The 19,117-nt window shown below is 41.0% G+C and overlaps 1 protein-coding gene across 1 annotated transcript in view; it reads right to left on the minus strand.

The window, feature by feature from the left end:
* Nucleotides 1–19,117, minus strand: part of TRPM1 (transient receptor potential cation channel subfamily M member 1) — a 135,931-nt gene that overhangs the window by 46,321 nt on the left and 70,493 nt on the right. The window contains exons 14-17 of the mRNA XM_049905708.1: nucleotides 17,157–17,297; nucleotides 15,835–15,864; nucleotides 10,238–10,530; nucleotides 8,475–8,703 (exon numbers count right to left, since the gene is read on the minus strand). Coding sequence (XP_049761665.1) covers nucleotides 8,475–8,703; nucleotides 10,238–10,530; nucleotides 15,835–15,864; nucleotides 17,157–17,297 — 693 coding nt within the window. The remainder of the gene's footprint in view (nucleotides 1–8,474; nucleotides 8,704–10,237; nucleotides 10,531–15,834; nucleotides 15,865–17,156; nucleotides 17,298–19,117) is intronic.

Raw genomic sequence — 19,117 nt, forward strand, 5'->3', positions numbered from 1 at the left:
GACTGCTACTTCCAAGGGCATTTATTGTTGATCCAAGCAGACTGAAATCCTTGACAACTTCAATTTCTTTGCCATTTATCATGATGTTGTTTACTGGTCCAGTTGTGAGGATTTTTGTTTTCTTTATGATCAGTTGTAATCCATATTGAAGGCTGTTGTCTTTGACCTTCATCAGTGAGTGCTTCAAGTCATCTTCACTTTCAGCAAGCAAGGCTGTGTCATCTGCATATTGCAGGTTATTTTGAGTCTTCATCCAGTTCTGACGCCATGTTACTCTTCACATAGTCCAGCTTCTTGGGTTATTTGCTCAGCACACAGATTGAATAACTAAGGTGAAAGGATACAACCATCTTGCACAGCTTTTCTGATTTTAAACCATGAAGTACCCCCTTTTTCTGTTTGAACAGCTGCCTCTTGGTCCATGCACAGGTTCCGCACGAGCACAATTAAATGTCTTGGAATTCCCCTTCTTCACAATGTTATCCATAATTTGTTATGATCCATATAATTGAATGCCTTTGTATTATCAATAAAACACAGGTAAACATCTTTCTGGTATTCTCTGCATTCAGCCAAGATCCATCTGACATCAGCAATGATATCCCTCATTCCACATCCTCTTCTAGGTTTGGCTTGAACTTCTGGCAGATTCCTGTCATTGTATGGCTGCAGCTGTTTTTGAATTATCTTTATCGAAATTTTGCTATCATATGATATTAATGATATTATTTAATAATTTCTGCATTCTGTTTGATCACCTTTCTTTGGAATAGGCACGAACATGAAACTCTTCTAGTCGGTTGGCCAGCTATCTTCCAAATTTCTTGACATAGATGAATAAGCACTTCCAGCTTTGCATCTATTTGTTGAAGCACCTCAACTGCTATTCTGTTGATTCCTGGAGGCTTGTTTTTTCTCGAGTGCCTTCAGTGCGGCGAAGTGTCAGTGGTTCTTGATCATATATATAAAATGATCATATATATAAAAAAATGACCCCATATTCTTTCCATCTTCCTTTGATGCTTCTTGCATCGTTCAGTTTCTTTTTTTGCCCATAGAATACTTCAATAGTGCAACCCGAGGCTTGAATTTTCCCTTCAATTCTTTCAGCTTGAGAAATGTTGAGCGTGTTCTTACCTTTTCTAACTCTGGGTGTTTGCACAGCCAGTCCAGTAAGTCTGAACTTTTTAAGAACTTGAGTTCTGTTCCACATTTTTCTCCCATTCTGTCAGAAGCCACTTATTGTGATCCTGATCAGAATGGTCAGTAGTGGTAGCCGGGTACTGTCTAGTTTTTTCTGGTCTCAGCGTAGATGAGATTGTGGTTCATGTAGACTATTGGTCCTGTAGACTATTTTCTTCTCTGAGTCTTTGATTTCCTTCTTTCCCTTTTGTTCTGGATAAGTAGAGACGAAGAGTTGTATTTTAGGTGGCTACTCACAAGCTTTTTAAGACCCCAGACACTACTCGCCACACTGAGATGTAGAACATAAGTTTTAGGAACTATGTTATACCAATAAATTGAGTTGTCCCATGAGACTATGGTCCTAAGCCCTCAAACCCAGAAAATTAACCTTATGAGGTATTTGGTTATATCTAAGAAGTATCTGTAACTGTGTCCCTTACGTGGTCTATTATGTCTATGAATATACATGCATGTATACATATGCCTATAGTTACATCTATCTGTGCACATCTTTTCATACCTATATGCACATATGCCTACATACATATTTGTATAACCACACACATTTTTCGGTGGCTGTTTGTGTTGTGGCAAAATTATATTTGTCATATCCTTTACCAAAAACACCCTTTGCTCCTGTGCACTTCTTAGTGACATCATCCACCTTGGTCAAGCTGTGTGCACTTCACCCACATTCGATGCTACCCTCCTCATTGCTGGTAACACCAGCGAGCGTTGGTCTCTGTATATATATCTATTCTTGTCTGCTTATAAAAGTACAGTATTTGTCCTTTTGTGATTGACTTATTTCACTCAGCATAACATCCTCCAAACTCATCTATGTCACAAGGTGTTTTGAGGACTGACCATCATGCTTTATGGCCATGTAGTATTCTACTGTATGATGTACTGCGTTTGTTATCTATTCATCCATTGTTGGGCACTTGGGTTGTTTACATCTTTTTGCTATTGTGATTTGCCCATTTTTAAAGTGAGTTGTTTGAATTTTGTTCTTGAGTTGTAGGAGTTCTTTATATGTTCTGGATGTTAAACCCTTATCGGATATGTGGTTACCAAATATTTTCTTCCATTTTGGAGGTTGTCTCTTGATTTTGTTGATAGAGTCCTTTGATGAATGAAAGTTTTTAATTTTGATGAAGCCAATTTATCTTTTCTTCTCCTGCTTATGCTGTTGGTGTCATATCTAAGAATTCATTGTCAAAAACAAAGTCTTGAAGCTTTACCTCTATATTTTCTTCTAAGAGTTTTATGGTTTCAGTTCTTCTGTTTAGGTCACTGATCCATTCTGAGTTAATTTTCATATATGTTGTAGGTTAATTCTATCTTAATATGCAGATTTCCTTACAATTTGCTGAAAACCCTGAGGATTTAGACCTGTAGTGTTTCCCAGAGTGGAATTGGGCAATTGCATACTCATGTGCACTTCAACATGCTCCCCTGTCCTCAGTCTTCTGTCCTTGGCAGCTGGATGTAGAGGTCTGATCAGACTCAGGTCTGAACCCTTTAGCAAGGCTGTAGATGTTGTATGTCTTCATCAGGAGGCAGACTGTCTCTCTTTTGGTGATGTTAGCTGTCAGTAATGCTCAATGCCAGATTCACTGAGTGTTGCAAATTTAGTCATTTCTTTTTCATTTATTATTTGGAATAATTTTATAAAGAGATGATTCCTCCATTTATTAGGTGGCTACCCAGTGATAGTTTATATGGGAAATACAGGATAAATTCTTGATTCTTTCCCTTTATTTACCATTTTACAAGATAATGAATTGGTTTCCTATCATCCACTGAAGGTGACTTGGTTTTTTAAATACATTGTGTTGAACTCATGGATTTAAACACATTTGATACGTTTCAATGCATTGCAATTATTAATACTATTGAAACTCAAAATGTACCATCTTTGGGCAGTGGAACCTCTTTGAGTCCTTCTAGTTGATCCTAGTGGTCTTTGTTTGTTTCTTGAAATTAAAAAAATTAATTCTTTTTGGTGAAAATATACACAGCCAAAGATAAATCATTTCAACTATTTCTACATGTCCAATTCAGTGACACTGGTTACACATCTTCAAGTTGTGGTACCATTCTCTCTATTCTTTTCCACATTATTCCACCACCATCACTTAAATTCACTGCCCCCTAAGTTTCCACCCAACTTTCAAGTTGCAGTTATCAGTTTGATCGCACACAGATAATTCTTTAGAAGAGCACAATGCTCAAAGCAGATGTACTTTACTAAATAAAATAAGCTATCTCTTTTGGTTCAAAGAAGACTTCACGGGATAGTTTTAGTTCAAGGTTTAAAGATTATCTCAGGGCAATAGTTTTGGGGGCTCACACAGTCTCAATGGCTTCAGAAAGTCTGGATTCCATTGAGAATTTGAAATTCTGTTCTGCATTTTTATCCTCTTTTGATCAGGATTACTATAGAATCTTTGATCAAAATGTTCAGTAATGGTAACTGGGCACCATCCAGTTCTGGTCTAATGGCAGTGGAGGCAGCTGTTCATGGAGGCAACCAGACACATATTCAATTTCCTCCTCCAACTCCTGACACTCATTCTTCCTCTGTTGCTTCAGGTGAATGGAGACCAATTGTTGTATCTTGAATGGCTACTTGCTAGCTTTTAAGACCCCAGTCACTATGCAACAGAGACCCTAGTGGTCTTTGATAGCATCTTTGCTACCTGGTGTGCAAGATGTTCCAGGTTCATCTTGTATATTTTCCGCTCAGCCATTTCTCTAAAACGTCCTGGTTTCTATTAGCAGGAAATGGTATTTTAAGACTGCCATCGGCTGGATTCTCTAGAGAAGCAAAACCAGAGAGAAAAACTCTCTCTCTCTCTCTGCATATACATACATATATTGAGAGATTTATCTCAAGGAAATGGCTCATGGGGTTGGAGAGGGTGGCAAGTCCCAAGACTGTAGGTCAGGCATCAGGCCGGAGGTTTCTCCTAACTCATTTGGCTGATGAACCCAAGATTGGCAGGTCAGACGTCAGGTGCTGCTGACTCATTAGCTGTGGAGGCTGATGAATCCAAGATTGGCAGGTAAGACAGCAGGCTGCTGGCTCATAGACTGCGGAGGCTGACAAATCCCAAGATCGGCAGGTAAGATGGAAGGCAGCTGCCTTAGTCCCAAGAACCAGAGGTCAGATGATGACAAGCCGGGTGCAGGATCCAGAGCAAGCAAGCAAGCTGCCAGAACGTCCATATATATGTTGAATGCAGGGCACGCCCCTGAGGAAACTTCCCTTACAACTGACTCGCTGATCACATCAGATTGCATCATAGAGGATGACTACATCATCATGTAACTGCCAAACTACATCATTACATAACTGTCAAACCACTGAGAATCATGGCCCAGCCAAACTGACTGACACACAGCCTTAATCATCACAAAGGCCACAATCTTGGCACTGGGGATGCACATAGCTACTTGGCCATTGCTTCTGAGTCTTTTCAGTGGTCAGAACTAGGAATACATTCATATGGATACTGCCAATTAAAATTTAGGACTGCAGGCTGTCTACTTACTGTTTTCTAGTTTGCATCTGTATTTCCCTTTGTTCCAAGCTGGCTTCTAGTTCTCATGGACATAGGGGATGATGACATTAAAATACCCCATAATTACTCATTTATTTTAACTTTACAGTTAACATTAACAATGTTAATGTTACTACTATCAATTATGACTACTGAAAACAGTTAAAAAATTTTTTTTGCATAGGAACTGCCCATTCTCCCCCCATTTTTATTGTTGTAGTATATGTACACTATCAGATCATACAGCCATTATATACTATACTCTCTCCCTTTTAATCCTCATTTAGTCTTTGCACTACAGTTAAATACATATGCGATGCTTACCAATAGCCCTTATGTTGATGCCTCCCTGGTCATCTTGGTTGTTGGAAGCTCATTCTCTAATAGGTTCTTCAGGACGGATTCCTGGGAACAATATTCCCCTGAGGTCTTGCATGTTGTAATAGTTTGTGTGTGTCCTTTACATTGACAGTCACATTTTCTTTCTGCAAGTGTCTTAAATATGATATGCCATTTTTAAAAAAATAAATGGCTGCTGTTGAAAATCTGATGATAACCTAATTTTCTTTCCCTTATAAGTCACTTAGTCTTCTTGTCTAGAATTCCAAAAGCTTTTTCTTTTTCTTTAATATTCAGTGCCACATTTGCTTAAATATGTCTTGATGTTGGTTGTTGTGGGTTGATATTCTCAGGTTCACAATGGGTTCTTTCAGCATGTAGTTTCCTATCATTTTTCTTCAGGAAAATTTTTTTTGAATTGTGTTTTGAGACAATCCCTTTTAACTATTTCTGCTTTTAGTTCTGGAAACCCTGGTGGTGTAGTGGTTAAGTGCTACAGCTGCTAACCAAAGGGTTGGCAGTTCAAATCCACCAGGTGCTCCTTGGAAGCCTTATTGTCCTATAGGGTCACTATGAGTTGGAATCGACTCAATGGCAATGGTTTGGTTTTTAGTTCTTATTGATCCTTCCATATCTCTTCACAATAGAAGCAATATCTTATATTGCTATTTCTTTGTTAACTTAAGTATTATCTGCTGACATCCTAATCTTAGATAAGACTTTATCTTACCTCATCCCATCCTGCCTTCCCTCCCCACTTATTAATAGCCACAGCAGTATTTTCAGCTCCTACAAAGTTGGCTTTGTGATGTCACATAGTAAACTGAAGTGTCTATCTTTTGTTTCAACAACATTTGAGAGTCTCTTGACCTCCACTTTATAATATGTGGATATCATCCTTTTCACCAGAGTCCCTGGGTGGTACAAATGGTTAATGTGCTCAGCTGCTAACCAAACGGTTGGTTCGAGTCCATCCAGAGGCACCTCAGAAGAAAGGCCTGCAGATCTACTTCCAAAAATCAGCCATTGAAAACCCTACGGAGCATAGTTCTACTTTGACACGCATAGGGTGCCATAAGTTGGGGTCAACTTGATAGCAACTGGTTATCCTTTTCACCATTTCTTCTTTCCCGCTTCTACCACCCAGTTTTTTTTCAGTTGTACCTTTACTTTTATATCGTTATACTTGATAACATTTGTATTCTCTTTAGGAACTGTCGTGGATTGAATCGTGTCCCCCAAAAGTGTCTGTCAGCTTGGCTAGGTCATGATTCCCTTGTATGATCGTCTACCATTTTATCTTCTGATGTGATTTCCCTATATGTTGTAAATCCTATCACTATGATGTAATAAGATTGATTAGCGGCAACTATGCTGATGAGGTCTATAACATTAGGTAGTGTTTTAAGCCAATCTCTTTTGAGATATAAAAGAGAGAAGCGAGCAGAGAGACATGGGGATCTCATACCACCAAGAAAGCAGTGCCAGGAGCAGACTGCATCCTTTGGACCTGAGGTTCCTGCACTGAATTTCTCCCAGACCAAGGGAAGAGTGACGACAAGGACCTCCCTCCAGAGCTGACAGAGAGAGAAAGCCTTCCCCTGGAGATGGCACCCTGAATTTGGACTTCTAGCCTCCTGGACTGTGAGAGAATAAACTTCTCTTTGTTAAAGCCATCCACTTGTGGTATTTCTGTTATAGATGACTAAGACAGTAACCATATTTAATTCTGCAATAGTTTGTCTATGGGATTATTTATCCTAAATGCTGGAAACCAGTAAAATGCATTTATCTTTATTACTATATAAACATGGTTTATTGTACTGCCACATGGTGTGCTGTGATTACAATTCTAATACAGAATTCCAGTGCCACTAAAGGAACATGTTCCTGGTATCAAAGGTCAGATGGCCCTTTTTTTTTTTCCACTCTACTAATTACACAAAATCATTCCAACTTTTAATTTTAATCGTAACTGGGCCTTAAATTTTGTGTGCAGTTTTTTGTTTTTCCTGGGATTTATGATTCTCCTTCTATTTTCTTTTTAAGATTATAAACTGTTTTTGTTTCCCAAACCATACCCCAGATATTTTGTAGCTCCTTAGTCATCCTAACTATTTATTGGAACCATTTCTATTCCTCCTGAGTACTTTCTTTTTGGACCCCACTGACTTCTTGTCTTCATTTGGTCTGATTCCCTTTTCATCCTGTTGCACAGCTTTCATACAGGCATTCCCCACCATCTTTGTTTCTTGTAACTTTCACCTTTCTTTTCCTGGAATACCTGCTGAAGTAATTTTTTTGAATATGTATGTAAAAAGTATATAGTTTGAGTTCCTGCCTATAGTAAATAGATATTCAAACCTTATGTTTTTAAATAGCTGGCTTGGGCAAAAAAATCCAGGTTCCGATTTTTTTTTCCCCTCATAACTATGAAGGCCTTGTTCCACTGTCCTCTAGGTTTCAGTATTATTGATGAAAAGTCTGATACCAATACGATGTTCATTCTTTTGCAGTGATCTGTTTTATTTTCTTTAAAAGCTTTAGGATCTTCTCTTTATTCTTGGTATTCTGAAAACTATTTATTAATATGCAAAGTTATGTAAAATATCAACTTAGTTCATTATATAGAATTGTATAGTTAGAAATAGTGTTCATATTTTTAAGAAACTGCTTTCTATTTGCCAGACACCATGCTATACAGTATAACACATGTTGTCTTTTCTTTATCCTTATAACAATCTCATTAGATATGATACTGCCATACCTAGCTGGACTATCTGAAGAATAGAATCTCTTTTGAAGATAGCCTAGTATTTAAGAGCAGTAAATAGCAGAGCAAGGATTTGGTCTCAATACAATTTTATCACTACTACAGCCTTTTCGAATCCTTTCATAGATTCATATCCTCTCATGAATTCCATGTAATAAACACATCTGTGATTAAAGTAATATCACACCATTTTAGAGTTGAAAAGGGATCTGTAAAAATATAGTTCAAGTCCCTGCTTGAATGGCAGGTGTGTGGCCTATCCAAGGGTGCATGATTAGTTATGGTGACCTCCATTTTAGGCACATTGACTATATTCAGGAATTATGTGGCCAGGGAGCTCTGTAAGCCAAGCATGGTGGTTAGATCAGGTTCTGGCATTAGACCACCTGGGTTTAAGTCCTGGACCCACATCTTTACCAGCTAAGCCATTAGGTAAATTATAATCTGAAAGCTTCAGCTTCTTCATCTATAGGATCTGCCTCATGGGGTTGTTGAAGGGACTCAGTGAAATAATCCACAGGAAGTGTTTAGCTCAATCTGGCCCAGAGTAGGTGCTCAACAGGTGTCAATTGTCATTCTTGTTAGCCTAACACCTATGGCACGCATACCTTTAGACCAGGGTTCTTCCTCATCCGCAGCCTTCCCATCCACATATCGGTCAACAGCATCTGGCTGCAGGTGTGGGCTATGAAGTCTCGGTGTTTGGCTGCGACAGCCAGCTTGAGGCAGGTGGAGTTGCTCCAGTTTTTCAGCTCGTAAGTCAGAAGTTTCATGGCGATCTGCTCGTCATGCTTATAGGACTGGTCCAACAACTCCACAGCAAGCTGGCCAAAGTCTCTGAGGAAAAAGAAAAGGAATAGTCAGTGAAGCGGGAGTGGCTACAGCTCTTTTTTAGAGAGATGTGTCTATAGTGACATTATGGAGCCACAGGATGGAAAGTCCTTGATTGGAAGGGGCTGTGATTGTCTTCTGCAAAGCAAGAAGCTCACAGGGTACCTCCTTGGCTGCTGGCAGCCTGGCAAGGGATGGGGCTGTGTGCTCAGCCAGGCTGGGGCTGACTCCAGTGTGGGACTGCTCTTACTGCAAATAGAACTTTAGGTTGACCCCAACATCTGTCCTTCAGGCCCCTGGGACACAGAGAGGAGAAGATGAAATTGCTTCCCTCAAAGAGTTCGCAGAACAGGGACACAGACAGAAAAGATAACAAAGGCGAATTCAAAACCAGCCCATGTGGGGTTGGAGGTGAGAATAGTGCTACCTGGGAAGGGTGGGAAGAGGGGTGAGGACTGACAGAGGACACAGAGAAGGCTTGGAGCGTGGGCTCTGTTTCTTGGTCGGGTGTTGGTCCTATGGGTGTGTTCTGTCTGGGAGCAGTCGTCAGCCTTGCGTTTAGGATACATGCCCTCTCTGTGTGTATGTTACTCATCAATAACACTTCACTCCAGGAGGAGTCAACATTCTCATGCCATGACAGAGAAGGGGTCCCAGATGAGAAAGGGAGGACCTAATGCTGGGATGTTGGTGATGAGGGGTGGGGTACGGCAGAGAAGGTGTTACGAGAGGAATTTTGAACATAAAACCTCTTCCTTTTCCACATGACCACGATTTAAATATCTGATACTAGCCATAAACATTTCCAGTCCTAACTTTTTTTTTTTTTTTTTTGTGGAGTGTGGCTAAGATATCTTCCCATGCTGATCATCAGCCTCTGTTTTTGCTCTTCCATTTTACAGAAGATTTTATTCCATTTATGAGCTGAAGGAAGAAGAAGGGTGGCATTATGTGAGGGAATTGCCTTCTCTTCCCAGAAGAAGATTGCTTCTTCGCAGTACCTTCTGGCCTTGGGTCCTCCCAGCTGCAGGTGACCCCTCATTGTGTGAGTTGTCTAGGAAGCAGAGGGGTGGCATCTATGCACCCTGCTGAAGTAGGTGAACACATCTTGGCTTTTAGACAGCATTCACTTCCTAATGTTTAGAAATCAACTAATAATTCTGGGACCCATCCAGTCCAAAATAAAAGCAGCATGCTTTAGAACACAAAGATGTTAGATGTTGGCAGAGGTGCCTGTATATGACTCAAGTTCAGGTGTCTATAAAATTATACCCCTCTTCAATGTATGTTTCCTTATGGAAATTCGTTTCCTTTCTTTGCATTAAAATGGCAGTAAATGAAAACAAGGATCATCCAGAAACTTAGGAACACCTCAGAGGAGCATCAGGAAAAATATTGATATGATGGACAAAGCGATTCAGGAACAAGCATTAGACATAATTGTATTTAAGTCAGAAGTACATTTTGCCACCTCTCCCCCAAAGGAACAAGTACTCAGGACAACAGTCTCTTGGTCTGTAAGTTCTCTCTAGACACTAACTTTGAATTGTTGTCCAAGTCCTGGGAGATGTCATCCACCAGCTCACTCTCAGAGGACTCGTGGGCCATGGATTTGTAGAGCTTGCAGGCCACGAGGGCCTTGGCCATGCTCTCCTCGCCTCGCTGCCAGAGGAAGACGGCCATCTTTTGGCGTTTCATCAGCACAGCCCACACCATCAGCTCATGGAAGGGGTACTGGAAACGGCTCACAGCAGGGTCATCCACGTCAATGTCAATCTCTTCCTCCTTTTTCTTCTTTTTCTTCTTCTTCCCTTTGGCTGGAGGTTCATCATCCTGAGGGAAGAAGAGCATGTTTTTCACGGTTGGCTATAAATGTGCAACAAAGGGTTTCTGAACAACTGCCAAAAAGAAAAACTTTTTTCCCATAGGTAATAAAGAGGCTTGATAAGCATATCTTAAGTTCCCACTAGCAGGGCTTTGAACTGGTTTGAACCAGTTCAGTCATGGCCAACGAAGCAATACTGGAACAGACCTGAATACAATTTGGGTAATCTGGAGCAGTAACTGGAATGGGGAAATTTATGAGTTGAAGCCTTGGAATGGGAGACTCGGAAGAGGCATAGTGAGCCCTTTCAGGAGACTGATGCTTGAGATTGGATTATTGGCAGGACTGGAGAGTGACACACAGAAGTGGCATGGTCAGCTGCTGTCTTTGAGCAGGGCACAACTGTTTCTGACTCTGCTCAAAATCCAACGGGCAAGACATTTGGTTGCTATGCAACAAATACACCGCCCTTGTTTTCAGAGAGGGAGAGTAGGTTACTAGCAGGGATTCAACTCGTAATTTTTCCTGTTCTGGTTATTGTTCCAGTTCACTCAAATTTTAAAAATTCGTGTCTATTCCGGTTTTACTTCCTTAGCCATAATTGAACTGGGAAGAACTAGTTTGAAGTCCTGCCCACTAGATATAGTTATTCTCTTGAAAATCATCTAAAACTGAAGGAACTGAAAAGGTGGACCACTATTTGAATAACTCATACCTGTGGGTTAAGCTTTTTTTCCAGAAGCCATTAACTGAGGAGTTGCTGCTAAAACTACAATGATAACATAAAATACAAGTAGCGCTGTGGGAGAGGCAAAGAGGCCGTAGTTGTTTTCTTCAGGGAAGTCTTTCAGCACAGTGAAATGTCATTGCTCATTTGCCTGACATAGCTGAACCATGAATCAACAGGAGAAATATAAAAGGCAATGGAGAAAAATGTTTTAGGTTTCACTACTAGTATTTTAAGAAAGCAAACGTTGAATTTTGCATGAGTGCTATCCTTTCATGTGTGTGCTACAATTGGAACACAAACATTTCCCATTTCCTAAAATAATTACAAGGGATGGTTCTGAAAACGGAGCAGGATCCTAAGAAAAACAGCTCAGGAGTGGAGACTTGGGAGTAGCCTGGAAACTTGTGGGGGCTTAGACTATTTCGGGCCAAGATTTTAGCACTAAAGGTAATAATAGAAATAGATATTTGCTCTTTTGCAATGAGCTTTCCCATCAATGATCTGCCTTTATTCTTATAACCACTCTGGCAGGCTATGAATTTCTTCCATTCCCTCAAAAGAGAAAACGGTGGCTCAGAGTTGCCCACATTCACCCAGCTGGAAGGGACTAGAGCCTGGGCGGAGCCTGGTTCTCCAGTTCCTGTCAAGTGTTGTTTCACAACTGATCCAATTTTTATACAATTATAATGAGCTGTTATAATATTTTAATTGAAAGTATACTGTCTGACCTCAGATTTAAATGTTTTTGTTTTACCTTTGTAGGTATGTATGGTTTTGTCACAGTAAAACTACAACAAGTCGCAGTAATTTTAGGGACGGTTTGTCTATGTGGGAACCCTGGTGGCGTAGTGGTTAAGTGCTATGGCTCTTAACCAAGACGTTGACAGTTCCAATCGACCAGGCGCTCCTTGGAAACTCTACAGGGCAGTTCTACTCTGTCCTATAGGGTCGCTATGAATAGGAATCAACTCGACGGCAGTGAGTTTGGTTTCAGTGGGTTGGTTTGTCTATATAGGTTAAAAATCCACATATACTTAAAAATAAATACAGCTTTGTTTTCAGGAATATATAATAAAACTAATGAACGACTAACAAAGTGTGGTAAAATAAGTTCTTTTAAGCCAGGCTTTCAATAATGTTTAATATTATGGAAATATTGATTGCATGCAATTCTTTTAAAACAATTTTAAGAATGCTAGAGAGAGAATATAACAAAGAAGGGATTAATTTCTTTAACATGCGAAGACTTCCACAAATCAATAAGAGCAAGAGAAACAACCCAGTAAAACCGTAATGGCTCTGAGCTGGAAGTACAAGGAGAAATTGACACATTCAAAATCATAGTAAGAGTCTAGATGCACCTCATATAGAAATGAACATTAAAAAAACAGTGAACAGAGAAACAAATTGAATAACATACCTAAGAAGTCTGATCTGACAGATAAACGTAAGAATCGTACCCAATGAAGAGAGAGCATATGTGTTTCAAACATGCATGTATCAGTAACACAAATCAACACCACTTCCTCGGAGATTTCCTCTCAACAAATTCCAAAAAACGGAAAGCATATAGTTTACATTCATGGAATAAAATTAGAAATTATGACAACAGGATAACAACAACAACAAAAAATCCGTGTCTGGAAAATTTTAAACACACTTCTAAACGACTTTTAGATTAACGAGGAAGTTATAAACTATTTAGCAATGAATGGCCAAACCCCTGGGCTACCATGAAAACAATACTCAAGAAAAAATTTACATCTTTAATGCGTTTATTAGAATACAAAGGACGTTGAAAATGAGTGAATTTCTCTTTTGAGTTGAGTCAGTAAGAACATAGTAACTGTATAGAAAGTATATGAAAGGAATGAATAAAAATAAAAAACCAGACATTAATAAAATAGAAAACAGAAAAAAGAAAGTTGCTTGATAAAGTAAAAATGACAATCAAATATGTAGGCAAGTATAAAACCAAAACCAAGCCCACTGCTGTCAAGTCGATTCCGACTCATAGCGACCTTATAGGACAGAGTAGAACCACCTGATAGAGTTTACAAGGAGCACCTGGCAGATTCGAACTGCCAACCTCTTGGTTAGCAGCCGTAGCACTTAACCACTATACCACCAGGCAAGTATAGTTAAGGGAAAAAAATATATATATAAATTAAAAAATTGGAACAAGGAATGCACAAAATAAAGATAACGAGATTGAAAAGATTAGAGTACTATGTAAAAGTTTTTACTCATGATCTTTAACATTTAGATGAAATAAATTATTTTCTAGGAAAATATAAATGACTAAAGTTGACTTCTGAAGACAGAAAGCCTGCACAGACTCATAGTTACAGAAGTTATTATAAGGTAGTCAAAGATAAGGAAAACCAGCTGCTGCTGAGTAAATTCCAACTCATAGAGACCCTATGAGTCAAAGATCCAAGAAAAATAAACCTGTTGCCGACGAGTCAATTCCAACTCATGAGTTAAAGATATACACTTAATAAATAGGATGAAGCCCAAGCTATTTTATAGGCAAGTTCTATCCAACCTTCATGGGACAGATAATCCCATATGACATAAAGAGTTTGAAAAATAGGGAATTATGGACGTTTCGTACCATAATCCTTATAGTAACAAAAGTCCAACAATGAGGATACACTGGTGCTAAAGATCAAGCTTAATCGTGAACACAATAAAATCTTCTGCTTGAATCCATACAGAAATTGAGATGCCATAAACTCATGAATTTATTTGAGGAGATCCTTTATAATAGGCAGTCTTAATATTTGGTGTTAGGGTATTTTTTTTTTATCAATAATTTAAATATTTTCATATCTAGTCCTTTGGTATTTTAAAATATATGCTTCATACCTTCCCAGGTAAGATTTTTTCTGTGTTCCTTTGTCCTCTCGTGAGGGAGATTTCACTGATTTTCTTGGGTTTTCTAAATATACAATATTTTTTGCAGATAATAATTTTCTCCACTTTTTAGATATTTTTTCTTTATCATTTATATTTTTTTTCAGGCCTTAGAACTTCCGGAACATTTAAAAAATCTAGTGGGGATGAGACAGCAACGGAAGGCTCCAGAGCCTCAAGGCCAGAATAACAGGCCCGTTGATCTGGGACTACATCCCGCGGGGGATGTTACGAGACAACCCACACATTCAGCCCATGATGCACAAAGTCTTAAAATATCTCTCTCTCAAGCTGTTTTTCAGGACCCCACTCTGGGGGTCGCATCCTGCATATCTCTCTCAAGTTGTTTTTCAGGACCCCACCATGGGGGTGGCGTCCTGCATCTCTCTCTTGTAAGTTGTTTTTCAGGACCCCACCATAGGGGTTGGTGTTACAAGATAATCCACATCCCGGACTCTGACGCATGAAGTTCTACATATCTTCCCTACAAGCTGTTTTCCAAAGATGAACAGAATCAGCCGATCCCCGGGGCATGTGCAGTGAGAATGGGTGCGACCTTACAGTCTTGTCAAGTGGCCACTGAGACTGCGCAGTGATGACGTGACACTGTCCAAACTGATTCCACCTTGGATTCCAGATGCGCACCCACCTAATTTCTGAACCCCTCTATTTCTCCAAAAGCCCCACCTTTTCCCCCAGAAAGCAATGAATAAAACATGAGATCCTCCCCGCCTAAAACCCTTTATAAACTCCAAGAAAACCTCCATTCAGAGAGAGACTGGAGGCTAGTGTAGGAGAAGCCCCTCTCCACCCCTCCCTCGCGAGCTTTTTTTGTTTTGTTTTGTTTTTTTCCCTGTCACTAATAAACCTTTGTGCGTGTGGGACTTCTGAGCCTCTCCTGGTCATTCTTGGTCAGTAGAAGGCAAGAACCTATACAGGACTTGGTCCCAAGCTGAGGAGCCTTGTTCTGCAACAGGGATAATGATGCAACCACAGTGGGTACCTTGCCTTGCTCTTGATTTTAACAGAAATGAGCCCAGTGCTTCCCTGCTCGGTGCTGGGTGTCCTCTCTCTGGAAGGAGCCACATCATTTAATCACATCAACAAAGTAATTTTACTTTACCGTTATCTTCCTAGCAAGCTAACTTTTTTTTTCGTTTGTTTAAATTGAAGAATGTGTTTTACCTCTTGTCAAATTTCTTTTCAGTGTCTATTGAAAACCGACAATGTCACAGTTTTTTTCCTTTTTTGACTTATCGATACGATGTAATATATTAAAGAGCTACTGACAGTAAGTTGTATTTTCATTCCTGAAAGATTTTAATTACTTGTTTAGGACTTTAAAAATATTCTATTGAATTTCTTTTTGGTATTATTTGTGATTTTTGCATGTGTAAGTAGCATTTTTTTTTAGTTCAATCTTTGCTTGCTTTTCAAATCACGGTTTTGTTAATAAAAAGAACTGGGTAGTTTTAGCCTTTCTTAGGTGTATGACCTTCGTATAATTTAGATAAATCATCTAAGTAAATTTTGGGGAGTAACATAGTGGGTTTATTCCTGGAAAACAAACTTGTTTGAATTGTGTTAAACAAATACAAAACTAAGATGACTACAGATATCTAATCAAGAGATCATAAAACTGTTGAAAAGAATTCCTACTTACTTCCATTCCCAGAAGCTTAAGAGCTTTAGGCTATGAAAAGAAAGGGGAAAACAAATCAATTTACACAGATTACTAATGATAATAGTAGTCATGTAAGTAGAACATCAGTGATATTAAGGTTACTAGTAGACTAATAATAGATAATAATAGACTAAAAAGGACTTTGTATCATTAACAATTAATGATAACATCCAAGGAAGGCAAATGTTTTAATGTGAAAACTCTGCTTCTGTCAGCAGAAGTCAGCTGAGGAGAAATGGATGCACCGAAATGACCCTTATTCCAAGCAGAACCAAAGGCTTTCTGGAACAGAAATCTAGACACAGGGCTACAGGGCTCTAAGTAGGAGGGACAGGGTCACTTCAAGAAGGGCCTACCATTTGAGAAGGGCTTGTGATAACAGTAGGATTTTGAAAGGCCCTGATCAAGGGGAAAGACATGGCAGGAACATAAACTCAATTTGACTTTAGCAGAGGTCTGCGGGGTGGGCGTAGGAGTGGTCCACCACGATGGGGCAGGACGGCTGCTGCTGCTGGAAAGCCTCAGATGCTGAGATAATGAGCTTGACCGTGATTCCCCATGGCGGGGGGGCACTGGGAACTTTTGAGAAGGGCAAGTGCCATCACGTCCCTGGCTTTGGAGGATTATGGAAGCTACAGAGCAAGGACAGATTAGAGAGGGCAAGGATGGCAGCAAGGGAGCCCAGGAGGAAGGCTACCACGGACAAAGGAAGGAGGGCATGTGTAAATGATGGGTTGTGCTGTGTGACTCTCTAAGCAGGTGAAGGAGAGTGACTCAATGCACAAGCCGGGGCGCCTTCCAGGATGGCGAGGCTTCACACCTAAAAGTCATTGTAGGAGGAGGAAGGCAGGTGTGCTTGGGGGTGGAGTGATGAGTTTGTCTGTTAGGATGGGAGGTTTCACACCTAAGAGTCATTGTAGGAGGAGGAAGGCAGGTGTGCATGGGGGTGGAGTGATGAATCTGTCTGTTAGGATGGGAGGCTTCACACCTAAGAGTCATTGTAGGAGGAGGAAGACAGGTGTGCCTGGGGGTGGAGTGATCAGTTTGTCTCTTAGGATGGAAGACTTCACACCTAAGAGTCATTGTAGAAGGAGGAAGGCAGGTGTGCTTGGCGGTGGGGTAATGAGTCTGTTAGGATGGGAGGCTTCACACCTAAGAGTCATTTTAGGAGGAGGAAGGCAGGTGTGCTTGGGGGCGGAGTGATCAGTTTAGCTTTGAAAAAGTTGATTATTGAAAAAGGCAGCAAGGAACCCAATGTGGTTCCCAAAACCACAGAGCACTACAGGTTAACTTAGTTCTACCCTCTTTGGTCCAAACAAGTTGTTGTAAAGGGTCCGAAAACTTTTCCGAGTGTAGTTGCAGCGGTAGGCTCCTCCCATGAGGTACTCCAGCACAAGCCCAATGTCGATGAGGCTGATGTGGTAATCAGGTGGAAGGTTTCCCTGTAAGAAGGAGGTTTGGTCTGAGTACCTATAAAATACATTTTAAAAAGCCAGTTGCCTTTAAGTCGACTCTGACTCCATGGGTCAGAGTAGAACTGTGCTCCATAGGGTTTTCAATGGCTGATTTTTTGGAAGTAAGATTGCCAGGCTTTTCTTCTGAGGCACCTCTGGACTCAAACCTATAGCCTTTCGATCAGCCGCCGCCGAACACATCGTCTGCACCACCCAGGGACTCCAAGAATACATTTCAAACCAAAGCCACTGCCATCAAGTCTATTTCAACTCACAGCGACACTGTAGGACAGAGAAGACGTGCCCTATAGGGTTTCCAAGGCTGTAAATCTTACGGAAGCAGACTGCCACATCCTTCTCCCTTGGAGCAGCTGGTGGGTTCGAACTGTCAACCTGCCTGTTAGCAGCTGAGCACCTACCTACTCTGCTACCATGGCTCCTTAAGAATACATCATTAGCGATGTGGAATTCACCACACACCTCAGCCCCAACTTGCGTCAGTTAATGCAACTGACGGGGGATTAAACAATAGTCAATCACCATGTGACTGAGGGGGACGATGCATTCACTAGGAAGCCACGTGTCTGTAGGGTAGATGGCTGGGCGTGTTCACGGGCTTGGACAGGGTGGTCTGTAGTTCGAATGTGTAAACACAGAGAAAGTGGCATTGTGAGGCTGGTGTGAGACCTCCTTTGTGACAGCAGATGCCTTCTGATGACAAGGTGCTTTGGCAGTGCTTGCAGGGTCTGGAGCTCAGATTTCATGCACAAGGAGGAAGCAGTAGGGCAAAGGGGGAGGACTTCCTGAGAGGCAGAGGGAGGACAGAACATGCCTGGGGCTGGGGCTCTTTGGGTGAAATGCTCTGTATGGTGCCTGGGGACTCTGAGGGGCCACCAGGTCTTCAGTAAGAACACAAACACCACAAACTATTTGAGGTGATTGGGAGGCAGCGCAGGGGGAGAGTTGTGCCTCAAAGCTGAAAAGGGTCTGCTGAGACAAAGTCAGCACGTGGAGGGAGAGGGACAGTCTGAAAAGAGGTGGCCCCCTGAGAGGGCCCGGGACAATAAAACGTGGATATTGCCTGCAAAGGACTCTGCGAGAGAACCAGATTACCCTACTGAGCAGTGACCTGGGCCAGGAAAAAACGCACCAAACACCTGACTTCTGGGTAACGTCAGTTGGAACCTACTAGCTGGTACAAAAGTCACAGATGAGAACTTTTTTCTGGGTCCCTTGCACCTATGGTTGCACACAAGCACTAGGTGTATAAACCCACATCCCACACCACCCTGTGCAGACCGCTACCCGGGTGACACTCCACGCTGCACTGTCCCTCCCAAGAATCCTGACGTTGACCTCTGTATGTAAGTTCCTAATAAAGCTTTGTCTGATCAACATGGCTTTTACTGCTGCCTTTTTTTTTCAGAATCCGACCTGTGCCCCCTTGGAGCCACTCCTGCAGCTGGTCCAGTGGGGTGTGACACCCCCACATTTAGAAGAAAGTCATTTAGGGGTAGGGCAGAGCTGACCAGCCCTTTATAGAAGTTTTTGCTAGATGCTTTTGTTGCCCAGAGTCCCTGGGTGTTGCAAATGGTTAATGTGCTCAGCTGCTAATGGAAAAGTTAGAGACTCACGTCCACCCTGAGGCACCTCAGAAGAAAGTCCTGCCAATCTACTTCCGAAAAATCACAGCCATGGAAACTCTATGGGACACAGTTCTCCTCTGACACATATGGGGTTGCCATAGTGGGAGACAACTTGATGGCAACTGGTTTCTTCTGGTTTATTTGTTGTTTTTTAAATTTTAT

The sequence above is a fragment of the Elephas maximus genome, chromosome 13, assembly GCF_024166365.1.
Source record: "Elephas maximus indicus isolate mEleMax1 chromosome 13, mEleMax1 primary haplotype, whole genome shotgun sequence".
Lineage (NCBI taxonomy): Eukaryota > Metazoa > Chordata > Mammalia > Proboscidea > Elephantidae > Elephas > Elephas maximus.